Genomic DNA, 25,684 nt, shown 5'->3' on the forward strand with positions numbered 1-25,684 from the left:
CTGTTGGAAACAGGTTTTCTAGCCCTCATCCTCAGAAACTCCAGACTTAAAGGGTCTACAATTGAGGCTTTGAAAGCTGTGTTTAAAAAACATTCCCAGGTGATTGCTCTGCAGGTGCTCTGTGAACTGCACACGGTGCTTAGGGAGACGCCGCCTCGGACAGTGCCCAGGTGTCTGCCAAGAACTTAGTGGTCGGAGCTGGTAGAGGCCATCGAGACCCTGGATGAGGAGCCCAAAGTCCAGAGAGTGGCAGGGCTGGGACAACAACACAAATCTCCTCACCTTTAGTCCATCTTCTCACAGCCCCCAGCAGCCCCCAGACACTCGTATGTTCAGCTGCTCAATTATTTACTCAGCCATTTGTATAAACAACGTCACCAAAGCCCTAGTCAGAGATAGTTCCCCCTCCTTAGGGGTTTGTGCTGGCACAAGGATGATACGTCAGTGCTGGGTCCCTATAAGCTGCAAACAGAGGGTAGAACTGGCCAGAGACACAAGGAGAGGGACCTGGGCCTGGCATACCCTACACCCTTACCCACACTCTCCCCGAGTACCCAGGCAGGACAGGCTGCCCCCAAGCGCTTGGCATGAGCTGAAAGGCTGAGAAGACAGGGCCCTGGGGTGCTCACTCCAGTCTGCACTCTGGGGGCCTGTGCTCTAATAGAGACTCATGAGGCAGCAGTCTCTCTGCTGTTCTCCATACTCCACCACGGGGGCGTGGGGGGAGGGGGGTGCATACCCGCCCAGCCTGCATGCTGCTCTCTGATGAAATCTTTTCTCTTTAAGGTTGGCCTTGAAATTGCTTTTAAGCCTGATTCACCTGGCAACAATATTGGGAGGCCAAGAGAATCACACTGATTTGCCGCTGGCCCAGGCCTTCCTCCAGTGAGAGTTCCCTGCCCTGTCACCACTGCCCAGAGGCGGAGGGAAGGCCTAAAAATCAGGGAGCAGTAGCAGGTCCCCACCACCTCCCACTGTCTCCCTCACTCTAGAAAGGATGAAGGAGACAGGACCTGCTCAAAGCCAGGCCTGGTGCCTGGAGCCCTCACCCCCCCATTTCAATCCCTGGTGAAGCAGTGGGAAGGGGCCAGCAGTGGCTGCCCCCAGGCCCCTGGCCCATTCCTCAGGCCCACTGTGGCCCCACCTCTGTGCAGCCTTCCTTCTGGAATGACTTGTTCCTTTGACTCACACCCTTCCTGTCAGCACCCTTAGAGCGTCATCTCTCCGTCCTGATTTGTGGAATGGTTTGTGAGTGCTCGCTTGTTCCTTCTGTGGGACTGTTTGTCCCTGAGGCAGATGCCCCCCGCCCAGCTCCCTCACCCCCCAGCACTCAGCTCCAAGCAGGGCACAGAGCAGGTGCTTGCTCCTTCTCTATTGGGTGATCAATTGGGGAAGCAGCTGGGGGTGCAAGTATGTCCTCTGAATCAGGAAACCTGCCTATGGGCTTTGCTCTGAGCCCCAGAGGGAAGACTGGACCGAAGGAAGAGGCCTTGGCCTCTGTTGTTCATTGTGTGTGTGTGTGTGTGTGTGTGTGTGTGTGTGTGAGAGAGAGAGAGAGAGAGAGAGAGAGAGAGAGAGAGAGAGAGAGAGGCGGGGGGTGATGGGGGCTCTGCCTTTCGTAGACTTGGAAGGAGAAGGTGCAGGTGGTTGCTGAGACAGCTGCTCCTCCCTTCTTGGTACACGTGAGCCCTGGTGCACATGTGTGCCCCAGGGGAGGTGGTGGGAGGGAGTTATTATGAGACAGGCCCTGCAGATAATGTTCAAGATTCAAGGCCCTGCTGTTGCCATCCTGAGGAGAATTATGGCCCTGGTGAGAGGGGAGGAAGTGGTGTGGGGACACTGGAGGACTGAGGCATAGGGCTGTTGCTGATGTCAGAGGCAGCCATTGACTCAAAGGAGGAGGGTGTTGGTGACCTCCCCCAGGCCAAGGCTTTCTTCTCTTCCTCAGGCCGCATGACTGTTAACTCTCACTGTTTCTCTGACTAAGGTGGGGAGAGAGGCATGGGAATTTCCTCTGGTTCTGGATGTCATCTGTATCTGGCTTTGCTTCTTAAGGGCAGAGCCCCCCAGGAAGATCAGATGGACACAACTGGTCAGAAGGAAGATACCAGAGATCTGGCTGAGGCTTTGCAGAGTTTTGGAGAGGAAGGCCGGGGGCCAGGGGAGGGAGACAGGGTGAGCAGAAAAGAAGACTCCACTCATTCATTCATTCATTCATTCAACAATCCTTTATTGAGTATCCACTGTGGCTCTACAGCTATGAGGAAAATGAACCATATGATCCAATATGGAAAGTTGTAGAGCAGATGAGGGGTTTTGGAAGTACAAGGGATGGAACACCTAATTACACAGGGAGAGGGAGGAGTGTTATGGACGGCTTCTGGGAGGAAGTGACATGAGAGCTGCGTGTAGGAAGTGCAAGAAGGAGTTAGCCAGGTTTGAGATAGAGGATGGAGTGTGGGTGTCCCAGGAAGAACAAATGGCCAACAACATGGAGAAGGGATCTGAGGGTTGAGAGCTGGCTGTCCTGGGGAACTTTGGTTGTTCAGCCATGGAATTGTAGGTTGTGGTGGAAGATTAATTCCTCTGCAGGTTCCTGAGCGTTGAGGAGAGGGACCTTGAACCTGTCTGGGCCCTGGCTCAGAGCAGGTGAGCACTGGGCAACAGCACCTGCCTTTGGGTTGGTTGGGATGGTAGTGAGGATGCTGTGAACTGGAGCGGAGAAAGCACAGGTTTTGTATTCGGAGACCTTCAGTCCTGGTTCCACCACTTACTTTATGGTTGGAGTCGCTCACATCTTCAATCTCAACTTTCTTATCTGTAGAATAGAGAGATGTTTTGTTTTCCTTTTTGTAATCCTTTGGGGAGGAGTTATATGGCTTAAATGAGGTAATAATACATCAAGACCCCATAAAATGAAATCTGGACTTCTCAGCCCAGTCTCTGGGCCTCTGAATTCTCACCCTGGCTTTCCCCTCCAGCCACTCTTAGCATTGTGCTGAGGTGACTGCCTACGGTCTGCCCCATGCATGCCTTCTCCTCATTCAAGGCAGCTCACAGTGTTACCTGTCCTCAAGGGCTTCCCTTTGGGCCCCACATCACCCTACTTCTTTTTTCTAGAATATATTTTTATTGATCTCAGAGAGGATGGGAGAGGGAGAAATAGAAACATCAATGATGAGAATCATTGATTGGCTGCCTCCTGCATACCCCCTACTGGGGATCGAGCCTGCAACCTGGGCATGTACCCTGACCAAGAATTGAACTGTGACCTCCTGGTTCATAGGTTGACACTCAACCACCAAGCCACACTGGCTGGGCTCACACCCTACTTCTTAATTAGAATTCAATACTTTCCCCTTTGGGCCTCCTTGATAGATGTTTGTCACAGTATCAATAACACTATTGCCCATTTCTCTGCTCCTGTCTCCCCCTCCTCCATTTTTTAAGAGATTTAATTTTTTAGAGTAGTTCTAGGTCAGCAAAGTTGAGAGGGAAGTACAGATATTTGATATTTCCTTATACCCCCTCCCCCACACAGTTCCCTATTTTTTACATATCTGTAAACTCCATAAGGACTTGCATTTTTCCAAGTTTTTTTTAATATCTAGCACTTAGCACAGTGCCTGATCATTAATAGACACTGAATAAATCCTATATAATAAAAGCCTAATATGCTAAGTGTTTGGTCAGCTGTCCAACCAATCAAAGTATAATATGCTAATGATATGCTAAGGCCACTCAACTACTCACTATGATGTGCATTGACCACCAGGGGGCAGATGCTCTGACTGGTAGGTTAGCTTGCTGCTGGGGTCCAGCTGATCAGGACTGAGCAAGAAGGGCTGGACATGCCCTGGAGCCCTCCTGCAGTCCCTCCCTGGCTGGCCAACCTCCCTCGTCCCTCCCCGGCCCTAATCATGCACCGCTGGGGTCCCTTGGTCTGACTGCTGGCTCCCTGTGGGGAGCAGGCCTAAGCCATCAGTCAGACATCCTGTGAATTTCATGCACCAGGCCTCTAGTGTTTAATAAATTATTGGAAAGTAGAGAACCTGGTACTTTATAGATTCTCAATAACTGTTGATTTTTTTTACACCTCTTAAGGGTGGCCAGCCTGGAGGTGAGGGCAAACCTTGGACTGCTTATAAGGTATTTGCTTTTTTAAAAAAAATTATTTTTTGATTGATTTCAGAGAGGAAGGATAGGGGACAAGAGAGATAGAAACAGCAATGATGAGAATCACTGATTGGCTGCCTCCTGCACACCCCCTACTGGGAATCGAGCCTGCAACCCAGGCATGCACCCTTGATTGGAATCGAACCCAAGACTTTTCAGTCCGCAGGCAGATGCTCTATCCACTGAGCCAAACAAGCTAGGGCTATTTACTTATTTAATATTGAGAGAATAGAGTGTTTTCCTCCATTGTGAGAAGGCAGCAGAAAGTTAAGGCAAGTTTGACTACTTGGATTGGAAGTAATTATTATTTTTTTAAATATATTTTTTATTGATTTCAGAGAAGGCAGAGGGAGAGAGAGATCTAGCCTGCAACCCAGGCATGTGCCCTGACTGGTTATCAAACCATGACCTCCTGGTTCATAGGTTGACGCTCAACCACTGACCCACGCCAGCCAGGCTGGAGGTAATTATTGATTATCTTCCCTTATAATACATTTATGTAATCCAGCACGCAATTCCTTAATCTGAGTTGGTCACCATCATTTCACAGATATTACTCTTATTTGTACAAGGGTGACTGTAAGTACAAGTTCACTGAGGGTATGGTAAGGGAGAGAGAGATAGAGACAGAGGAGAGGGAAATACCATTGGCTGCCTCCTGCATGTGCCATACCAGGGATCAATCCAACAACCCAAGCATATGCCCTGATTGTGAATCGAACTGGCAACCCTTTGGTGCATGGGATGACACCCAACCAACTGAGCCACACTGGCCAGGGCAGGAAGTGCTACTTGAAAGAGGTAGTCAGGGAAGGTGAAAGTTGAGCAGAGATCTGAGGATTGTGAGGGCAGGACCCTGCAGCTATCTGGGGCAAGCATGTTCCAAGCACAGAGAACCACAAATTCTAGCCCCATCCAGGGCACAGGTGATTTTCAGGGGGTGAGGTGAAAGATGGGGAATGGACATATACTTTTCTTTCCTATTTGTAATAGCATATAACAATTTACTACAAAGGCAGTTTTTTGAATGTTTCTGAACAGCTACCGATAAATATATTTTATATATGCATGTATACATTTTATGTAATGCACTCTATATTCTATTCCAATTTTTAATTTTTAATTATGTATTTTAATCCTCGCCCGAGAATATTTTTTCCATTGATTTTTAGAGAGAGTGGAAGGGAGGAGGGAGAGAGAAACATTGATGTAAGAGAGACACATCAATTGGTTGCCTTCTGCACCTGCCCCAACTAAGGCTGGAGATGGAACTTGCAACCCACATATGTGCCCTTGACCGGAATCAAACCCGCTACCCTCTGGTGCACAAGCCAACACTCTAACCATCGAGCTATGCTGGTCAAGACTATGTTTCTCTTGATGAGAGAGAGAGAGAGAGAGAGAGAGAGAGAGAGAGAGAGAGAAGAGAGAAACATCGATCAGTTGCCTCCCATATGTGCCCCAACCAGGGATTAAACCTATAACCTAGGTATGTGTCCTGACCTGCAATCTTTTGATGTATGGGACAATACTTCAATCAGCAGAGCCACCTGGCCAGGGGCTATTCCAATTTTAAATGCTGGTTATAACTCACTAAATTCATATCAAGACCTAGTAGGTTACAACCTAGGTTTAAATTAAGATGATCATGTTCAGTCTCATTGGCAAAAACTTGACCTCTCCCGGGTTTAACCTAGTCCTAACAGATTGTGTCACTGTTAGGAGTCCTTGCATTGGTACAACACATGTGCATTATATCACCGATGTCATTCCTGCTCAGCTCACATTAACTCCTAGGTGATGTAGGAGTTAGACTCTTTCCTGTCACTCTTTCCTTGATTATGAGCAGGGTTGGTTAGCTTCAAGCTGGAAGGTTGGTTCAGCATTAGTGCATCAGCCTGCAACATCTACAACCAAAATGCCTTATTTGTACCTCACGGGGAATGCTGGCTCCTAATGAGAAAGGAAATTGGATGTTTATCTTTTTTAGTATGACTTAGGTGAGAAAATGCCCCACAGACACACAGACACATAGACACACACACGTATGTATGTACAATTTCTTTTTTGGGGCGGGGAGTCAAGGGGTGGGGGACTGCTCATTAATTGCCTCTCCTATTTTCTTGCCAGGTACAATTCCTGGGATCCATTTCTTGAGCTGTGCAGTGCCACCATGAATATCATCTATGAATCTGAGACAAGAGGTTGGAAACTGCTCACAGTAGGTGTATCCACTCTGCCTGCTGGCTTACGCTCTCTGCTGTCTGCACTGCCCTCTGCCTGGGACTGCCAGCCAACACTTGTAGACCATTTTTCTGTCTTCACCTCTGTGCAATACCTGTGGGGTTCACGTTGACACGGCTTCCCTGAGGAACCTTCCATAATAGACAGTACAAAGGTATCTGGCTATTGTTAGGTTTTCAGGGCCTTTTGGGAGTTTATCAGACTTGGGGAGGGAAGCAGATAGTGTGGTTTAAACTTAGCTAAGAGCATGCAATGTAAGATCAAAGGCCAAGGAAAGGGAAAGAGACCAGCTGGAAGAGTAAGAGATACGCTGCTATACTCAAGTATATCAGAATAAAGATGGCCAGGAAAGGGGTTTCGGTAGATCTTCCTCATTTGTCTTCCTTGAAAGCAGTCTCATGGGAACCCCTATTGGAAGAAACTATTAAAAAATAAAACAGGCCCTGGCTGGTGTGGTTCAGTTGGTCGGAGCATTGTCCCATACACCAAGAGTTGCAGGTTCAATTCCCCATCAGGGCACATACCCAGGTTGCAGGTTCGATCCCTGGTCAGGGGGTGTGCCTCCCCGTTCCTCTCACTAAAATCAATTAAAAAATGAAAAAGATAAAATGAAGGTACAAATAGGAAAAAAAGCATGATTTCAGTGTCTGCAAAAATCCTGGGCTGTGCAGAGCTGAGGGCAAGCCACTTCATTGAACATCCTGGTGACGAAGAGGAAGGAAGCTGGTAGTCTAGTTTTATTTGTGAGGTCTAATTCTTCGATGCTGCCTGCATGACAAAGGTCTAAAAACAATGACCCAAACCTTGCTATGATTGGGAAATTGTTAGAATTCAGTCTCTTTTCCTCCTTTAACATAATAAATTATAACTCCTGTTATTGTGTTTGAAGTTGAAGAAGGTTGAAAAAATTAGATAACTAGAGTCCAAATTTCTTGAAGGATCAAAAGTTCTGAAACAGTGGTGCTTAAAAAAGCAAATGCTGTAATCCTGCTGACTCCCAACAAATATTATCTAGTTAGACATGTTTTTCAAAAGGTGGTGATGGTGTTTTTCTCCCTTTGTATGAGTAGTTAAAAAATTCTGGTTATTAAATGGTTTGAGGCACAACACACTTGATAATCATTAAGTACAGCTGTTTCTTCACAAATTATGTTAAAATCAACTCAGTGATGAAGAGCTCAGCAATCAAATGGTTTATAGGCATCTGGGGCAGTTTTAAAAACACCTGAGCTCATAAAATGTTAAGTCTATGTAATGCTATAAAATAATTCAGGGGGAATGTATATAAATCTTATGAAAAGGACATCTTTGCTCAACAGATTATGAAAATGAAATGCCTGTAATAATTCCAGTTAAAAAAACCCTGAGAATTCAGAAGAGAGACTTGCTCAAGCCCAAGATGCTAGGGGTAGAACAAAGTGAAAATTTTAACATAAACTCCTAAACTCCCAGCTCAGTACATTGTCCACTGAACTACACTGTCCTCTCTGCAAGCAGCCTGTTACACTTACCACGCAGTAAACATCATACTAGAAAAGTGGCATCATTGTGGGTGGTCAACAGGAATAACATAGATGTATCAGCCACTGAAACACCATTTTGTTTGTGCTCCTCTTTGATGAGAATAGCATAAGAGGCTCAAGATTCAATCCGAAGGGCTAGAAAACTGAACTAAATTAACAGAGAAAAAGTCACCTTAGTTAAATGCTGGATCTCAGGGGAACCTTGTTTTGAATAGCTGTTGGTGAAGCCGGAACAGCAACTTTAGTAGTGATGTTGTTTCTCACACCTGAGGCTTTTGTTATAACCAGTAACTGTGAAACTTCACGGAAAGCCCCTTCCTGAAGGCTGAAAATGTGTTTTTCTCATCAGTGGGGAGAGGGGATGACCACAAGATACCTAGTATGAAAATATTCCTTCATAAGTAACTAGCAACTTGCAAGTGTGACAGAGGGGAAATCCCAGTGTGTGGACTGGTTATACCTTTGAGACCAGAAACTTAATTTTGCTTATTCATTGGAGGCAACTCAAACTTGGGAAATAACATGACAACTTTGAGATTCATATTTTATTTACAAGCAAATGAAGACTATCCCCTGTAAACTCTAATTTGGAATGAGAAGAGCAACATAGGAAAGTAGTTGCTGGCTCCATAGTGATGTGTGAAAGGAGTCCATCCAGCTATTTCTTTAAACAATGATTTTGTTAATAAAAAGGGGGAAAAGCCACATGATTTCTTCATGTTGCATATGTGAAAGAATCCAAAAGAAAAACGTCATTTTCATTCAGTGAGTCCCTGCTCCCCAAGAGCAATAGCCTCGGAGCAAAAGAGTTAATACTCATCAAGGGTGTCTGCTCGAGGAATGGAGAGACCTCGATCTTTAAGAGCCTGAACTTTCAGCTTCTCGTTTTCCAGCTTGGTCTGCTGTTCTACCCTTTGTTCTTCTAGAATTTCTTCAATAGACACTTGCTGCAAGGGTGTGTCACTCTCCTTTTCCAAGTCCTACAAAACAAGGTTTAAGAAACTTCAGCTGACCAAGAATAGTAGACACTGCAGATCTCAAGGCAAATGGATTCCTATGTCAGGCTTGGGTATTTTTTCATAATTGTGACATGGCTGAAATATCCTTCTCCTAGGAATAGATAAGTTTTACAAAGAAATGGCTGGCCACACTACTATACAGTACTTACATGAATGTGGTAATAGGGATCAGTTACAGTGTTTATTGTGTATAACAAAGCTTTAGGTTGTCCGAAGTCCTACACTAGTCAATAACTACTTTTCTTAAAAAATAACTAAATATATAAATAAAAAAGGCTTGCTCTCCAACCCAAGAGAACCCAAGAGAGAAGTTACCGAGGCCAAGATGGCTTTAGATATGTTTTGTATATTTGCATTATCAAAGTCAGCTTAAATTCTGGTGGTTGTTGCTCAATAAGGTAGAGAACACTGAGTCAAAGAAGCACCCCCTCCCACCAAAGGCAATAAACCAGTGGTTCTCAACCTTCCTAATGCTGCGACCCTTTAATACAGTTCCTCATGTTGTGGTGATCCCCAACCATAAAATTATTTTCGTTGCTACTTCATCACTGTAATTTTGCTATTGTTATGAATTGTAATGTAAATATCTGATATGCAGGATGTATTTAGGCGACTCCTGTGAAAGGGTCATTCGACCCCCAAAGGTGTTGTGACCACAGGTTGAGAACCGCTGCAATAAACTGTCTTCTGTTGCATTAACTAGGAGTCTTTAAATGAAAACACAAGACTCCTTTCCCCTCTATGACAACAAGTCTAGAGAAAACCTCAGCAGAGCAGTTAGATTACCACACCAGTTCGACCTCAATATAGTTCTCTACTTGAATTAAAATTTGTTTTGCTTAATGCCCTGCTTACTGCTCAGTTGAAGAGTGTCATCCCATACGCCAAAAGGTGGTGAAGTTTGATTCCTGGTCAGGCTTTACGGGAAGCAACTGACCAATGTTTCTCTCTCTCTCTCTCTCTCTCTCTCTCTCTCTCTCTCTCTTTCTCTAAGCAACTATTTCTCTCTCTCTCATTCAATGAAAAACGAATCACTGGGTGAGGATTTTACAAAAAAATCATTTTACTTACTAAAATATTTTTGCCATTATTTAAAAAAAAATCGATGCTCATTGTATGATATTTAAAAACCAGCCAAGCAGCCCTAGCCAGTTAGGCTCAGTGGATAGAGCATCGGCTTGCAGACTGATGGGTCCCAGGTTCCATTCCAGTCAAGGGCCTGTATCTCGGTTGCAGATTCCTCGCCCTGGTCGGGGTGCATGCGGGAGGCAACCAATCGATGTGTCTCTCTCACATTGATGTTTCTCTCTGTCTCTCCTTCTCCCTTCCACTCTCTCTAAAAATCAATGCAAAAATATCCTCGGGTGAGGACTAAAAAAAAAAAGATGAAAAAAACAGACAAGCAGAAAAAAATCCTTAATTCCAGTATGGAGGAAAAACAAGTTGGTGAATAACTTTCCAATTTTTCCATGTATATATTGACTTCTTAAAAGACCCACAATGCAAATATTGACTGTAATTTTTTTCTTAATATGGCATAAAATGTTTGTTTTATTTTTAAATAACTTATAAACATTTGATAACTAATCTTGTAATGCAGAATCTTGCTATAAAAGCATCTCACTATTATCCATAGATTCAGTTCATTCTCTTTAAAATGAACTTACAGGTATTACTATTTTTGTAACTGAAAAGCCGATACAAACAGGATATTCTTAGTTCTTATCCTCTTCTCTTTCACTGATAAAATTCTGTGAAGGCATTACACATAAACAAACTCTCCAGATGTTCCACTGGATGCTAATCTTCAGATGCCGCCAAGGCCTCAGAACCCACAGGCTGTGACACATCAGATGAAGGACTCTCTCCAGAGAGGTTAGGTGAAAGCCACACTAATGACATAAGCAAAATCTGCCCTGGGTCAAATGTTAACTGCACCCAGAAAAATATGTTATCAAGTGTAACCTGCCCTCATAACCCCTGGGTAGCAGCGGAAGGGAAGATCATGTTCTTAGCTTAGTTTACTGCCTCCTGGACTTTTCAGTATGTTACTCATTGAGCTATTTATGTGGTTATGATGATGCTGTTGCCAAGAATCTGTCTTGTTACTTTAGACTTTGTACCACCATCCTTGAGGCAGAATCCAGGAACTTCTTAAGCAATGAAATGTTTGCAGAATCTAGATGGCTTCCCTTGAATTGGTACTTAATTTCTTCAAACTGACTATTGATTCATGTAACTATGTAAGCATTCCTGTTTTTCTTTAGTGTTACCACTGCAAAAATTCTACAGCATCCAAACCATAATATATAAAAAGAGTACTTTTCTCCACAAAAGGGCTACCAGGATATAATGAATCTTTAAGAACAAACACAAGTTCATTCACTTCTCTTCACATATACATATATCTACATAGGGTCAATTTGTGCCAATGTAACTGGCATAGAAAGCATTTCTGTGATGTTCACTACTATAAATCTGAAGCAGAGTATGTGTAAATATTTTAACTTAGCTCTTTATCCCTAATAGCAAGTAATAGATCTCCTCTTCAAAAATTAAATTCAGAGAAGTATAAAAAAAGAAAAAAAATGATCAACGACAATCCTACTGACCAGAGAGGGGTTAGCCCAGCCGTGGGCAAACTACACCCCGCGGGCCGGATCCGGCCCTTTTGAAATGAATAAAACTAAAAAAAAAAAAAGACCGTACCCTTTTATGTAATGATGTTTACTTTGAATTTATATTAGTTCACACAAACACTCCATCCATGCTTTTGTTCCGGCCCTCCGGTCCAGTTTAAGAACCCATTGTGGCCCTCAAGTCAAAAAGTTTGCCCACCCCTGGGTTAGCCCCTCTTAATATACTGGCAGACTACTTCACAGTCACATCTCCAGGTAGTATAGTGCTTTATTTTAACCTTTACATAATACATGGAGATGACAATTTCTGCTGCATAAACATGGAAGAAATGATACACTGAACCAAAAGCATCAACTACAAAAATATTTTAAAAATTAGAAAAAGGGCCGTGCCGGTTTGGCTCAGTGGATAGACTGTCGGCCTGCGGACTGAAAGGTCCCAGGTTCGATTCCGGTCAAGGGCATGTACCTTGGTTGCGGGCACATCCCCAGTGGGAAGTGTGCAGGAGGTGGCTGATCGATGTTTCTCTCTCATCGATGTTTCTAACTCTCTATCTCTCTCTCCCTTCCTCTCTGTAAAAAATCAATAAAATATATTTAAAAAAAAAATTAGAAAAAGGCATTTCATAGCCACACTTGGGTAGTATTGAGTAGTCATTTTCAGCTAACTATTTCATACAAGGTCTCTGAACCAATCGGACCCTGGCAGAATTACCTCATTTTCTCAAATGGCTTTTTGTTAAAATGAATCAATACTCTCAAAACCTGACTTAAGATGTGGCTAGGTATTGGGAAATTTACTGAAAACTTTAAAAACAAAATAGGAAAAGATAAAATCAAGCAAACATCAAAGTTTTTCTGATTATTGGACCCAATAATCAGAAGTAGCAGGATCAAGTCAAAGGTATTAAATAAGGTACTTTTAAGTTATGTTTCATGTAAAACATGAAATCAGGTCTATCTTTTTAAAATGTTGAGTGCTTCTTAGTTTTATATATAGAGTTGGGCAAAAGTAGGTTTATAGTTGTGAGTACACGAAACAGTTTATTCTTGTATTACTAATTACTGTGTTCTTTTTCATATGAAGAAGTGTAAACCTACTTTTGTCCCGCCCTGTATATAAGTTTTCTAATAGTTTTGTATATATATGCATACGTGTGTATATACGTGTACACACACACACACACACACACACACACACATGCTAGAAGATTTAACTTCACACCTGTCAGCTAGTCGTTTTCTTTTTCCTCATTGGTTTTGAGCTAAGGATTCAGGTGAAGCTGACTGAACTCCATTACTGGGATAGTTTACAGAAAGGCTTCTCCTACATCCATTCCTTCCCCTCTCCCCTTTAAGAATATGGGTATCACACTGAATATGCATTGTGACTTTCCTCCCCAACACAGCTAACTTTGTTATGAAAAACTACTTATGACCAACTGCTTAAACAACTACAAAATATAAATGTATATAAATCTTTATCAAATCATTCTTTTCAAGTTTTTCAATTTTCTGCTATTAGAAATAGCAGAAATAATTTGTTAATGAACACATTTGCAGGATGGCAGTTTTTGAAGATATTAGGTAAAATTAATGATATTTTGCTGCTAATGGGATCAAATCTTTAAAAATGCCAAGAGGCACTCAAACAAAGTTAATTATCTATAATTTTCCTTTTATAATTGTGGCTTTCCTAAGCTAATTTGGTGGTTTCCTGTGAGAAGCTGGGTGAAATGTGGAAAATGTATTTTTCTTCTTGAAAAGACAAAAAAAAACAACACACCCCAAACAAACAACAAAACAAAAAACTAACTATCATAATTATCAAGACCCATGCTATAGCAGCTTAACAGTTTTCACTTACTATTTCTCCTAGTAGGACCACATTTTCTCCTCTGACCACAAAAATCCCTCGAGGAATATCACCGTATTTTTTGCCCACATGAATACGCTCCACAGTCTGATGTAGCACTAAATTAGCTATAAGTGTATAGGGAAAAAACAAAGATATTCAGTTTAAATTACTGGGTAAAGGTCTATAACTCAGTTATTTTGAGTAAAAAAGATTTAGTTAAACATGATTGCAAAACTTTCTGACTTTAGGAAAAACTAAAATTTCAAACACAATCTCCTATTTCTTTACAACACACCACTTAAGAGATGTTTAACCAATTACAAACAGAGAGTATCTAGGATTATGTTGCACTAATACATGAGTGATGGTGGGGAAAAGTTTAAAAAAATTAAATTCATTTATCAGTTAACTGTTAAAATGAACATGGCTGTAAGAAAATATAAATGAGTAGGGCACTTGGAAGTCTCTAAACAACTGCAAAGATTAAAACTCTATAGTTTTTTCTATGTTGAGGGGTGTGTGCATGTGATGAGTTACCAAAATATAACTTTGTTTCAGTACTTAGGATTTACTTAACCCAATACAAGCATCCATGAATTATGATACAGCAAAAACTCATTTTTTCATGTTGTCAGATAACCCACACCTGGTAATCTGAGAGTAGTCAGTATTTATTACTTTTCGCTCAAAGTAATCTGATGAATTTGACTTAAGATTTAGAACCCTGCCCAGTTGGTGTGGTTCAGTGGTTGAGTGATGACCCATGATCCGGTTCAATTCCCGATCAAGGCACATGCCTGGGTTGTGGGCTTAATTCCCATTAGGGAGCGTGCAGGAGGCAGCCGACTGATGTCTCTCTCTCATTGATGTTTTTATCCCTCTCCTCTAAAATCAATAAAAATGTATTTTTAAAAAAGATTTAGATCTCCCAATATGTTAAGAATTATTTTTTTCTTTGCCTTATTTGAAGAAAGCAGGTATCTATATTTTTTAACTTCTATAACTCTTATAAGTATTTCAATTACATTGTTATTTTCCTCATGCCCAAATCCACTGACCTAGAAGATGTCCAACAAATGTTGATATGAATTAAGAAGTTTCTTGAAACAAAAGCAAACATAGATCTCTTTAGAAAAATGCAAGATGCAAAACAAAGACTGAGATTCTTGAGTCGGATGTATCCTTAAGTGAAAAATCTTGAGCTTAATGTTGGGGTCCCTAACAAGCTTCAGAAAGTGCCTTCTATCCAATTTTCATTGGATGGGGGGGATTACCTACAGTGCAAGAACTGCTTTGAAGAGTAGTCGCACCCAAGCCAATGTACAAATGAGCAGCTTTTTCAGCGGACTGAGTTTATTTCTATCTTTTGGCTCCCTCTAATGGGGAAAATAAAAACAATAGTCCAAGACATTATAATCTTATGTTCTAGTGAAAACCAGTTTTAGAAATACAAGCTTGAAAATACAAGCTTTTGAATCATCTTGTCATAATTTAGGAAACAATGATGTAATGACTCAGGACAGTATTCCATTATGCCAGACACATGAAAAAATTGCAGGTAAATGCCTTACAATATGAAATAACAAAAGTACAACCAGTAGCTCTTATTATCCAGAGTGTAAAGAAGTCTATAACTAATACATACCAAATTGGTCAATGCTTCTCAAAAAGCCTATAAGTGTCCTTCCATCTCGCAGCAGGACCAAGTGCTTTTCTGGGAACAGGAAAAAAGATCTTTAAAAAGTGAAAACTGTTAGCTTCAGTGAGCTTACAGGGTAACAATAAATACAAAGTTGTTAGTTTAAGTTCTACCACTTCCTCTTCCAATGTACTTAAGTTGGAGTTCATTAAGAAACTGGAGGACCAAGTTAGCCCGGGGTTTAGATTAAAACAGCAATTTTCAACCAGTGTGCCCCAGGAATTCTACTTTTTTTTTTAAGAGAGAAAAAAAGGGAGAGGGAGAAAGAGATAGAAATATCAATGTGAGAGCAAAACACCGATTGGCTGCCTCCTACATACCCCCTACCAGGGATTGAGCCCGCAACCTGGGCATGTGCCCTGAACGGAATCGCGAACCAGTGATCTCTTAGTGCAATACCTGACAATGTAGACCAGCGGTTCTCAACTTGTGGGTCGTGACCCCTTTGGGGGTCGAACGACCCTTTCGCAGGGGTCGCCTAAGACCATCGCAAAACACATATATAATTACATATTGTTTTTGTGATTAATCACTATGCTTTAATTATGTATGTTTAATTTGTAACAATGAAAATACATCCTGCATATCAGATATTTACATTACGATTCATAACAGTAGCAAAATTACAGTTATGAAGTAGCAAGGAAAATAATTTTATGGTTGGGGGTCACCACAACATGAGGAACTGTATTAAAGGGTCGCGGCATTAGGAAGGTTGAGAGCCACTGCCTTAGACTGTCAAATAAAAAAAAGGACAACAGCCAACACAACAATAGCTGTCTGCTGTGAATGAATCAAAATCGTACCTTTTTTTGGTCAGATTGGCAAAAACATATTTTTTGGTGTGCCACAGACTTTTAGTAATTAGTTTATGTGTGCCATGAGATGAAAAGGGTTGAAAATCACTGAATTAAGAGAAGCAGAGTAGTGTGGCAGAGTGGAAAAGGGACTGGATGAGTAGCCAGAAAGCCTGACTGGTCTAGATACTCATGTTTGAGTTACTCCTCCATGTCTACTTAGTGTCATGTCAGTTTCTATATCTGCAAATTGAGAAGTTTAGTCTGCATGATCTTTGTGATCTTAATTCTAGGATTGTTTCTTAGAAAAGTTTCTATTTCAACATTTTGGAATTATGAATCAGGGGAGGTTTTAAATAAAAACAATGTCCCAGACATGTAAAAGGAGGATGCTGATAATAAGCTAGAGCAAAAATACAATAATATTTACTGAGTGCTATGTACTGTTCTGGGGCCTAGATATACATTAGAGAATAAGACTCAAGAAGTAACCAACCTTATGAACTTATATTCCTGGTGGAGGAAGGCAAACAAAATAACCTATTATGATTAGTACAAAGGTATAATATGTAAGATAGCAAGGTATATGATGAAGAGAGGGAATGTAGCTACGGAAGAGAGTGGCTAGAGGATGGCCAGGGAAAATCTCTCTGAAGAGGTGACTTAGAGCTGACTCTGAAGAATGATGATAAGCCAGCCACTAGAATAGCTAGCAAAGTTCATTCATTTGCTGTTTTAATACTACGCATAAAGTACCATCTAGGTGTAGGACAGAGGAAAAGACAGTGATTCTTCCCTGAAAGAATTTACAACTGAGTTCCACAAGAAAATACATCTTAATTATATGAGACTGAGAGAAACTCAGTATGTAGCTGGAGTATGTATCTGGATTGGTCCTTGAAAAGTAGATAATTTTTGGCCTTGGGAATAGTGACAGGGAAGGGGAGGGAAGTCTGTAATTAGGCAGGAGAAAAGGGCAATGTAACCATATGTGTGGTGAAAAGTTGAGGGTATGAAGGGAAATAACAGTAAACAATGTCAAAAAGAACTGGGAACAGGTCGATTTGAAGACTGAACTGGCAAAAAAGGGAGAGCGACTGAGGCTATTCCCGGAGTCTGAGACATAAAGAAGAGACCTGAACCAAGGTAGAGAGGAGAAGGGAGAGATGAGAGAACTAAGACTGTGCAGTTGTAAGTAACAGAGCTAATTGAGAGTGTATATGTGGGTATGTGTGAGAAAGTGTGGTGCTGAAGAGATAAATTAAAGAACACATAGGCATTTTGAGTCGTCATGGCAGGGAGGACCAGTTACCAAAAGTTTGTAATTCTGAAGTGCTATCAGGACACTTATATAGAAGTGTCAAGACAGTTGGAAATGTAAGACTGGAATGGCAAAGAGGTCAGAAATAGAGAGATTTTGGATAAGGCCACAGATAGGTGATATAATTATTAAAGTCCAGGAGATCTCCTACAGACTTAAAAAAAGAAGCAAGCCAAACAGAGAGGTGATATAATATTAAAGTCCCCGAGATTTCCTAGAGACTTAAAGAAAGAAGCAGGCCAAAGAGGGAACCCAAGAGACAATCTATTTTAGGGAACATAAGAGTTGAAGTAAGAAATCAAGTGCCAGTGTCAGAGAAATCAAGAGCACAGATTAAGAATCTAGTATCACAATGCTGCAGAGGGGAAGGGAAAACTCAGGAGTGCATTATTAGACCGAGGCCTTTAAAGACTGGAGCTGCAGCAGTGTGATGACAACAAAAATCAATTATGGGGTAACAGGTGGTCTATTGCAGATGGCCTGAAAGAGTCAAAATGGAGATGGCTCAAGAGGTTTGGGGGTAAGGATAGAAAAAAAGGGATGGAAGTTTAATGGAGAGACACAACTGGAAAAAAAACACACACGATAAGGACAGAATAGAACATAAATGAAGGGAAAAAACCCAGGGAGAAAAAGGATATTAATGATAGAAGGTTCCAGAAGTAGTGGGAGAAAAGACATAAATTGAGAGGGAGGAATACTTCCCACTCAAATGAAAGGATCGGTGAAAATACTAGAGAGACTAAGGAGAGAGGAGGAAAGTGGGGGGGGGGGCAGTGAAAGGCACATATGAAATGGTTTTGAATTTTTCAGTAGAGGAAGCTTGGAATCTACAAAAAAAGAGGTTAGAAGGCTTGAGAACAAAAATTATTATTTTAAAGATTTTTAAAATTGATTTTTAGAGAAAGAGGGGGAGGGGGAGAGAGAGAGAAACATCATGTGAAAGTGAAGCATCCATTGGCTGCCTCCTGCATGCTCCCTACTGGGGATCCAGCCCGAAACATGGGCATGTGCTGTGACCAGGAATGGAACTAGCAATCTTCCAGTGCACAGGATGTAGCCCAACCAACTGAACCCACACCGGCAAAGAGCCACAAATTATTTTTAGTAAAAATACAGAGTGTGTTAGGGCCTGAAATAATTCAGATATACACAAGAGAGGTGAGGGCCAAAGGGCATACACAGACAGCTAAAACTTAAGTTTTCATTATATTACAGATAGGTTTGTACAGTGGTTATTTATATGAATTTGGTCCAATTTATCCTGCATTTCCCTTCAATAGCAAAATCACTAATTTAGATTTTAAAAATAATTTCAGACGATAAAAAAGTTTAGTTATACACTCATTCTTTAATTTGCACACATAGTAACTGTAGAGACTTGTAACTTGTTTGGAACTATGTGTAACCATTTTGCAGCAATTGCAAGTTAATGAGACAAATCACACGATTTAAACGATTACAAAAATGTTACTTGAGGAATAATTCACAGATGAGAGTTTAGCAGAAGGAAAGACGGGACAACTGTAACTGGCTCCTCTTTTGTACAGGACTGAGCTCCTCTTCAGGACAATGACGAGGAATAGGGAGGCTTCTTAGTAAAAGCAAAAAGAAAACGGCCCTGACCGGTTTGGCTCAGTGGATAGAGCATCGGCCTGCAGACTGAAGGGTCCCAGGTTCGATTCCGGTCAAGGGCATGTACCTTGGTTGCGGGCACATCCCCAGTAGGGGGTGTTCAGGAGGCAGCTGATCGATGTTTCTAACTCTCTATCCCTCTCCCTTCCTCTCTGTAAAAAATCAATAAAATATATTAAAAAAAAAAAAGCAAAAGAAAACGTCTAACGGGGTAGGGGTGGGAAGAAGTTTCAAGTGACTCAGCCTTTCCACAAAAGTCAGTCAATACCTTGTCCGGCAATGGTCTCTTCTACCACAACCTGCAAGTGCTGAAGACCCTGCCGGTAAAATACTGCTAATGGCTACAGAGTTTATGCAGAAAGCCTACGTTTACTGCCAATTAAATCCAAATGCTGTTTCTTAATAGTTTCATTTCTTGAATCCTTTCTCTAAGTATCTGCACCAGTAACAACCTGGAACTTCGAAATATCGCAGAGGAAGACAGCTGACTGGGCGGGGGCAGATTTCGCGTTTGGTCCCAGGCAGCGCGTCCCGCGGGAGGAGGACGGAACTGTCCAGCGTGGGGCTGAGCAGCCGGGGAACTGGGCTGCGAGGAGCAGCACAGACCTAACAGGGGGGCTAGGAGGTGGGCAAACGGTGCGTCCCCGAGGAGGACGTCAACGCCAAACACCAGAACTGTGCTAAGCACACACCGACACTCATGCTGCGAGCTCCCTCGTCGGGGAGGAAGGGGCTCACCCAGACTTCACCCGAAGGAGATGAGCAACTCACTGTCGATGTCCTCGATGAGGCTGGCGGTGCCGGGCATATAGTTCATGTTGAGCTGAGATAAGGCTGCAACGTAAAGCGGCGAAGGGCCCGCGCGTCCAACGCCTCCTTCCTCCTACCGTGGTCGCCGCCTCAGCGGGACTGGGACGGGGACCCAGACGGGACCCACACTTCTGCCCCGGCTTTCAGCCGCCGGGGCACGCCGGAAGCTCCTCCATATTATCCCTACCCACTTCCGGTACCACGTGCTGTCTCCAGGAAGAGGCGGGGCCATCGTGCGGTCCTGGGACACCCTTTCCCCACCCCTGAGGAGAGGGGAAAAGGAATCTAGATGGCACAGGCGGAGGGAAAATGAATTCTCCTTTTTAAGGAACACGGTGCTGCCCCTCGTTTTCCTGGTCCCTCGATCCCCAGAGTCACAGCGATCCATCCCTCAACCCTCCGGACTCGGGAGCCGAAGGGGCGGGACTTAGCCTGGGATTGGCTATTGTTGGCCGACCCCCTTCACGGCTGTCCATTCCCGCTCGCTGGCTGGCGCCTGCGCAGTGGGCCGGTGTGGGGGGCGGGAAGCTCCTAGGGGCAGTAGAGCCTATGTCGGCCCTAAGGCGCTCGGGCTATGGCCCCAGTGATGGTTCGTCTTATGGCCGCTACTACGGGCCTGGGGGTGGAGATGTGCCGGTGCACCCACCTCCGCCTTTATATCCTCCTCGTCCTGAACCTCCCCAGCCTCCCATTTCCTGGCGGGTGCGCGGGGGCGGCCCGGCGGAGACCACCTGGCCGGGAGAAGGCGGAGGAGGCGATGGCTACTATCCCTCTGGAGGCACCTGGACGGAGCCGGGTCGAGCTGGGGGAAGCCACCAGGTAAGCTCTGTGCCATTTGTCCTAGGGGGTCCTTTGGGGGTGAGGGCCGTGGAGATAGATACACCTCCAGAGTTCGTCATGGATCGGGTTTCATATTTGTTTACCTTTTGGGGAAGTATGTAGCGATAAGAGACTGGGATATGCTCGTGTTTTCCTTGCCCCTCCTTTTCCACTTCGACCATAATCAATGTGTATTACCATTAAAAAAGGGGGGAAAGATCCTGCGCTGACTTGCTAAGCTAAATAGAGGATGCGGAATGTCTCGCCTGGGAGCGACGCGGGGCTGAAGTGACCCAGCTCTGCTGGTCGAGTTCGCAATTTATCCTGCGTGGCTGTCAGGCCGGCTCCCGCGCAGGGAGGTGGCTGCAGCCCCCGCCGCCTCCCAGCGGCCCCTCCCGCGCCGGGAGGAATCTGGGCATTTAGCCTTTGCCCGGAATGCTCTGCCCAGGGTTGAATCACGAATAATCAGTGTTGGAAAGCAATTGCGTGTGTGTGTGTGTGTGTGTGTGTGTGTGTGTGTGTGTGAGAGAGGGGGGGGGGGGGGGGGGGGGGGGGGTTCTTCACGGCGACTGCAACATAAATGTTATTACACACAGCATCCCTATTTTACGATTAAAGAACCGTTGGCTCTCAGAGGTCAACGGGTTTGCTCAGTATAATCGGACCTATGCCATTTTATTTCTTGTGTTTCTGCCAGAAAGCTACAGTACTTACGCTTTGTTAATGCAGTATTCATCCTAGAGAATTCTCATCATATGGTGTGGGACACATCTCTCCTTTCGTTCAGGAATTATGGCATCCTCATTGTTGGAAGATGTAACAGTGAAATTCCCATACATTGCTGATGGGGATGTAAAATGGTTCAGTGCTTTGGAATATGGTCTGGCAGTTGCTCCAAACGTTAAGCGTAGAGCTAGCATATTACTCAGCAAGTCTGCTCTTAGAGACATATCCAAGAGAACTGAAAACATATGTCCACATAAAAACTTGTACACGTATATTCAAATTCAAGTAGCCAAAAAGTGGAAATAATTCAAATGCCTATCAACTGAATAGATAAAATATGGAATATTCATAACAATGGAATTATTTAGCCATAGAAAAGAAAGTACTGATACATAACATTCTGCAACATGGATGAACCTGGAAAACCTCCTGCTACATGAACGAAGCCAGTTGGAAAGACCACATATTTTATGATTTCATTTATGTGAAATGTCCAGATAGGCAAATCTATAAAGATAGGAAGCTTAGTGGTTGCCAGAGTCTGGGGGACTGGGGACATTGGGGGTGGTAGATAAAGGGTATGGTTTCTTTTGGGGGGGATGATGAAAATATTCTGGAATTAGATTGTGATGATGATTGCACAACTTTGACTATACTAAAAACCATTGAGGTCAGGCCGGTGTTGCTCAGTGGTTACAGCGCTGGCCTGCTCCCAAAGGGTAGAGGGTTCGATTCCCCCTCAAGGACACATACCTGGGTTGCAGGTTCAATCCTCGGCCTGGTGCAGGTGCATGTGCATATGGGAGACTACCAGTCAATGTATCTCTCTCACATCTATGTTTTCTCTCCCTCTCTGTCTCTCCCTCTCTCCCTCGCCCTCCCTTTTATTCTTTAAAAATCAATGGAAAAAAATCCTTGGGTGAATATTAACCTAAATAAATAAATAAATACCATTGAATTGTGCACTTTAAAAGGGTGGGTTTTACCTGGTCTTGCTTGACAAAGCCATATATGACAAGCTCTGTAAGGAAGTTCTCAACTACAAGCTTATAACCCCAGCTGTGGTCTCCGAGGCGCTGAAGATTCACGGCTCCTTGGCCAGGGCAGCCCTTCAGGAGCTACTTAGTAAAGGACTTATTAAACTAGTCTCAAGCACAGAGCTCAAGTGATTTACACCAGAAACACCCCAGCTGCTGGAGAAGATGCATGAACAACAGATCTAACCAGCTGTACATTTTGAAAAATAAACATTTATTAAATTAAAAAAAAGAAGGGTGGGTTTTATAGTATGTTATATCTTAAAAATTGTGTGAGAAAAAAACATGTAGTAGTGAAAGGTTAATTGTGAAGAAGGGTCTGTATTTGCTCTGTCTAATCTGGAATAAGTAGCCTGTGAGACTTTAATCCCATGGTAGAGTGATGAAACGCTCAGCCTATAAATAGGCAAACTAGATGGAAGATCAATTGAAGGGAAGGAGGAGAGGAGAAGTCTTTTTTTCTCTTTAATATATATTTATTTATTTCAGAGAGGAAGGGCGAGGGAGAGTGATAGAAAGAAACATCAATGATGAGAGAGAATCATTGATTGGCTGCCTCCTGCATGCCCCACACTGGGGATTGAGCCCACAACCCCGGGCATGTGCCCTGACTGGGAGTTGAACCATGACCTCCTGGTTCATAGGTCAGCCACTGAGCCATGCCGGCTGGGTGAGAGAAGTCTTAAACTGAAGACTTCTGCGTGGGCTTGTTGTATTACCAAAACAAAAGTGTGTTAGATGCTCAATAAGTATTCGTTAATTGAAAAAAATTTTTAGAAAGTGTGTTTTCAGAGTAAGGTTACAGAAGTTAAGATTTTAAAACTGGAGAGGCAGTTGTAAGCCATGGTTGGAGCATAGGCATGCACATAGGGTGGGTGAAGGTGCTGGAGTAGTTGGATGTAAAGCTGGAATGTGTAATGGTCATTTGTAAACCATTTCAAGAGTTTATCTTTCTGGTTGATGTTCCTGAAACTTGAAAAGTATAGGATTGTAATTTATGCAGCAATAGAAAATTCATGCAAAAGATACGCATGCTGTCATGGATGTTGCAAATGTTTCTTTCCAAATTCCTTATTTGTCTTTTAACTTTATTTTGGTTTGGACATATAAGTTTTACATTTACCTATAATCAAATATGTTAAACAAACAAACAAAAGGTATTAGGGGCCTTTTAAAACCTTATTACTCGCCTGGCCAGTGTGGCTCGATGGTGGTTGAGCGTTGACCACAGTTCGACTCCTGGTCAGGGCACATGCCCAGATTGTGGGCTCCATCCCTAGTGGGGGCGTTCAGGAAGCAGCTGATCAATGATTCTTTCTCATCATTGATGTTTCTATCTTTCTCTCCTTCTCCCTTCGTCTCTGAAATAAAAATATAAAAAAAACAACAACACAAAAAACCCTTATTACTAAAAAAATGTGGTCCTTGGACCAGAGGCTTCAGTATTGCTTGGAGGTTGCTGGAAATGCAGAATCTCCTGCTCTAGATTTACTGCTGCAGTTTAGTAAGATACGCAGGTGATTTGTATGCACACTCATGTTTGAGAGGCATTACTCCGTGGAATTGAATATAGTGAGATGATGTTGTACTAAACTACTACAAAGACCTGACTCTATCTTTACATATTTAAATATAGCTATACTTAGAGCTGTGTAGTTTGCTCCCTGAGCTAGTAGCATCTGCATTACCTAGGAGCTTGTTGGAAATGCTGTATCTCAGGCCCTGCCCCAGATGCACTGAATCAGAATGTGCATTTTACCAAGATCCCTAGATGATTTACATGTTCTCCCAGAACAAGTCATCCAGAGAGAGTTCGTGAAAGCTGGAAGGCACAGATGAGATTACAACCTAATCTCAGAAGTGATATACCATCATATTGGTCATAGAGATCAACCCTGGCACAATGTGGGAAGCAAGTTCACAAGGGTATGAATACAGGAGGCAGGGATCATGGGGGAGCTGTTTTGGAGGAGGATTATAATGGCAAGGAATGGAGAGACAGCAAGCTCAGTTAGGCTCCCAAAGTAGTCCAGGAGAGAGGAACTTAAATGAATTTGAAACAATGTCTGAATGTGGTCAGGTTTTTTTTTTTTTCAACATTGTATTGTAAAAATTTTCAAACATACAGAAAAGTTGAAAGAATTATACAGGGAATATCTATATATCCACCACCTAGATTCTATAAATAGCATTTATTATATTTGCTTTATCACACCTATCTTATTTTTTGGATTCATTTCAAAACAAGTTGCATGGATTTGAAAGACATTTTCCAAGGTATTTATCAACTGATAGTGAGAGATGCAGGAGAAAGAGAAGGTGATTCTGAGGTTTTAGTATTTCATATGAATAAAGGTTTCATAGGAATAAAAACGAAGAGGAAAAGGTTTTTATGGAAAGATATGGCTTAGTTTTGTGCCAGAAGAACTAGTGATTGGTTAATAGAGGAGCTTAAAAAATATGAAATGTAAAGACTTGGTAAGGGTTTATGTACTGCCTTTCTTTCATTTCTGCTGGAAACCAATTAGTCACAGTAGTTAGTCATGTGCCAAGCTCTGGATGCAATGTATGCAGTTGATTAAAGAGAAGTTTGTGATTTTCTGTTCTTATTTTTTTTATGTCGAATTTTAGAGTCTTTGTGGCATCCAGTATTTATTGTCTGTGGTAACAAAACAATAGATGTGAAGCTTAGGAAGGAAAATGGGGGCTGGAGATAGTGATTTGAGAGAGTCATCAAATATAAGCATAACTGAATTACCAAACTGAATAGTGTTGCCAGGGGAGATCTTTGAGAATCTAGAATAGGTTACAGCAAAAGAGGATCAAAAAGAATACAATGAGAGAGAACCCTCCAAAAGGTAGTAGGAAAATCAGGAAAGTCATACAATGCAAACCAAGCAAGGACACAATTATTTTGCAGACAAGTGATGTGAGAATTGAAAAGAAACTGGTGGATTTGGCAGTAAAAAGATGTTGTTGATTTTCATGGTGGGAGTTTAATATAGTATTAAAGTAATCAATGGGAGGTTTGGATAAGGAGATAGTGTAGACTAGTATACTTCCAGAGTTTGTTATTAAGTGAGAAAGAAAGTAGTCACTTGACTGGGAAGCAGGATAGAGGGAAGAATTTTTAGGATTAGGTGGCTCAAGTGTGTTTGGAAGCAGAGGAGAGTAACCTAGTAGATTGGGGGAAAGGATGCAACCAAAAGGATGGAATATGGTTGGGGGTGAGGAAAAGTTGAGAAACTTCTTCCTGAGCCAGAGGAGATGATAGAGTAAGTTTGGAGTTGGAGAGAGGGACATTGAGGGATTTACAGCCCTTGGCATCCTTTCTTAGTGAAGATGGAGGGAGAGACACTTAGCATATTAGCCTTTTATATA

General features: G+C 42.6%; 2 protein-coding genes across 4 annotated transcripts in view; one reads left to right on the plus strand and one right to left on the minus strand.

Moving 5' to 3' along the window:
- Positions 1-2,209: 2,209 nt before the first annotated feature.
- On the minus strand, positions 2,210-20,118 carry LSM1 (LSM1 homolog, mRNA degradation associated). 3 transcript variants are annotated; one of them, XM_014536278.1, is made up of 4 exons: positions 19,683-20,023; positions 15,105-15,173; positions 13,469-13,584; positions 8,474-8,923 (listed from the first exon to the last, which is right to left on the minus strand). In XM_014536278.1, exons 1-4 carry the CDS (start codon positions 19,726-19,728, stop codon positions 8,753-8,755), a joined length of 402 nt encoding a protein of 133 aa, XP_014391764.1. In that variant the 5' UTR covers positions 19,729-20,023; the 3' UTR covers positions 8,474-8,752. The 3 variants fall into 3 exon arrangements, with proteins under 3 accessions (XP_014391756.1, XP_014391764.1, XP_014391766.1); XM_014536270.1 differs by lacking the exons at positions 8,474-8,923; positions 13,469-13,584 and adding an exon at positions 2,210-2,818 and having other exon boundaries at positions 19,683-20,118; XM_014536280.1 differs by lacking the exon at positions 15,105-15,173 and having other exon boundaries at positions 19,683-20,075.
- Positions 20,119-20,201: 83 nt separating this feature from the next.
- The window catches only part of BAG4 (BCL2-associated athanogene 4), a 31,414-nt gene continuing 25,931 nt past the window's right edge, over positions 20,202-25,684 (plus strand). Inside the window, exon 1 of the mRNA XM_005856425.2 lies at positions 20,202-20,540. Within this exon, the coding sequence (XP_005856487.1) occupies positions 20,271-20,540 (270 nt within the window). The 5' untranslated portion in view covers positions 20,202-20,270. The remainder of the gene's footprint in view (positions 20,541-25,684) is intronic.

This window comes from Myotis brandtii, unplaced genomic scaffold (genome assembly GCF_000412655.1).
Source record: "Myotis brandtii unplaced genomic scaffold, ASM41265v1 scaffold103, whole genome shotgun sequence".
NCBI classification, from domain to species: Eukaryota; Metazoa; Chordata; class Mammalia; order Chiroptera; family Vespertilionidae; genus Myotis; species Myotis brandtii.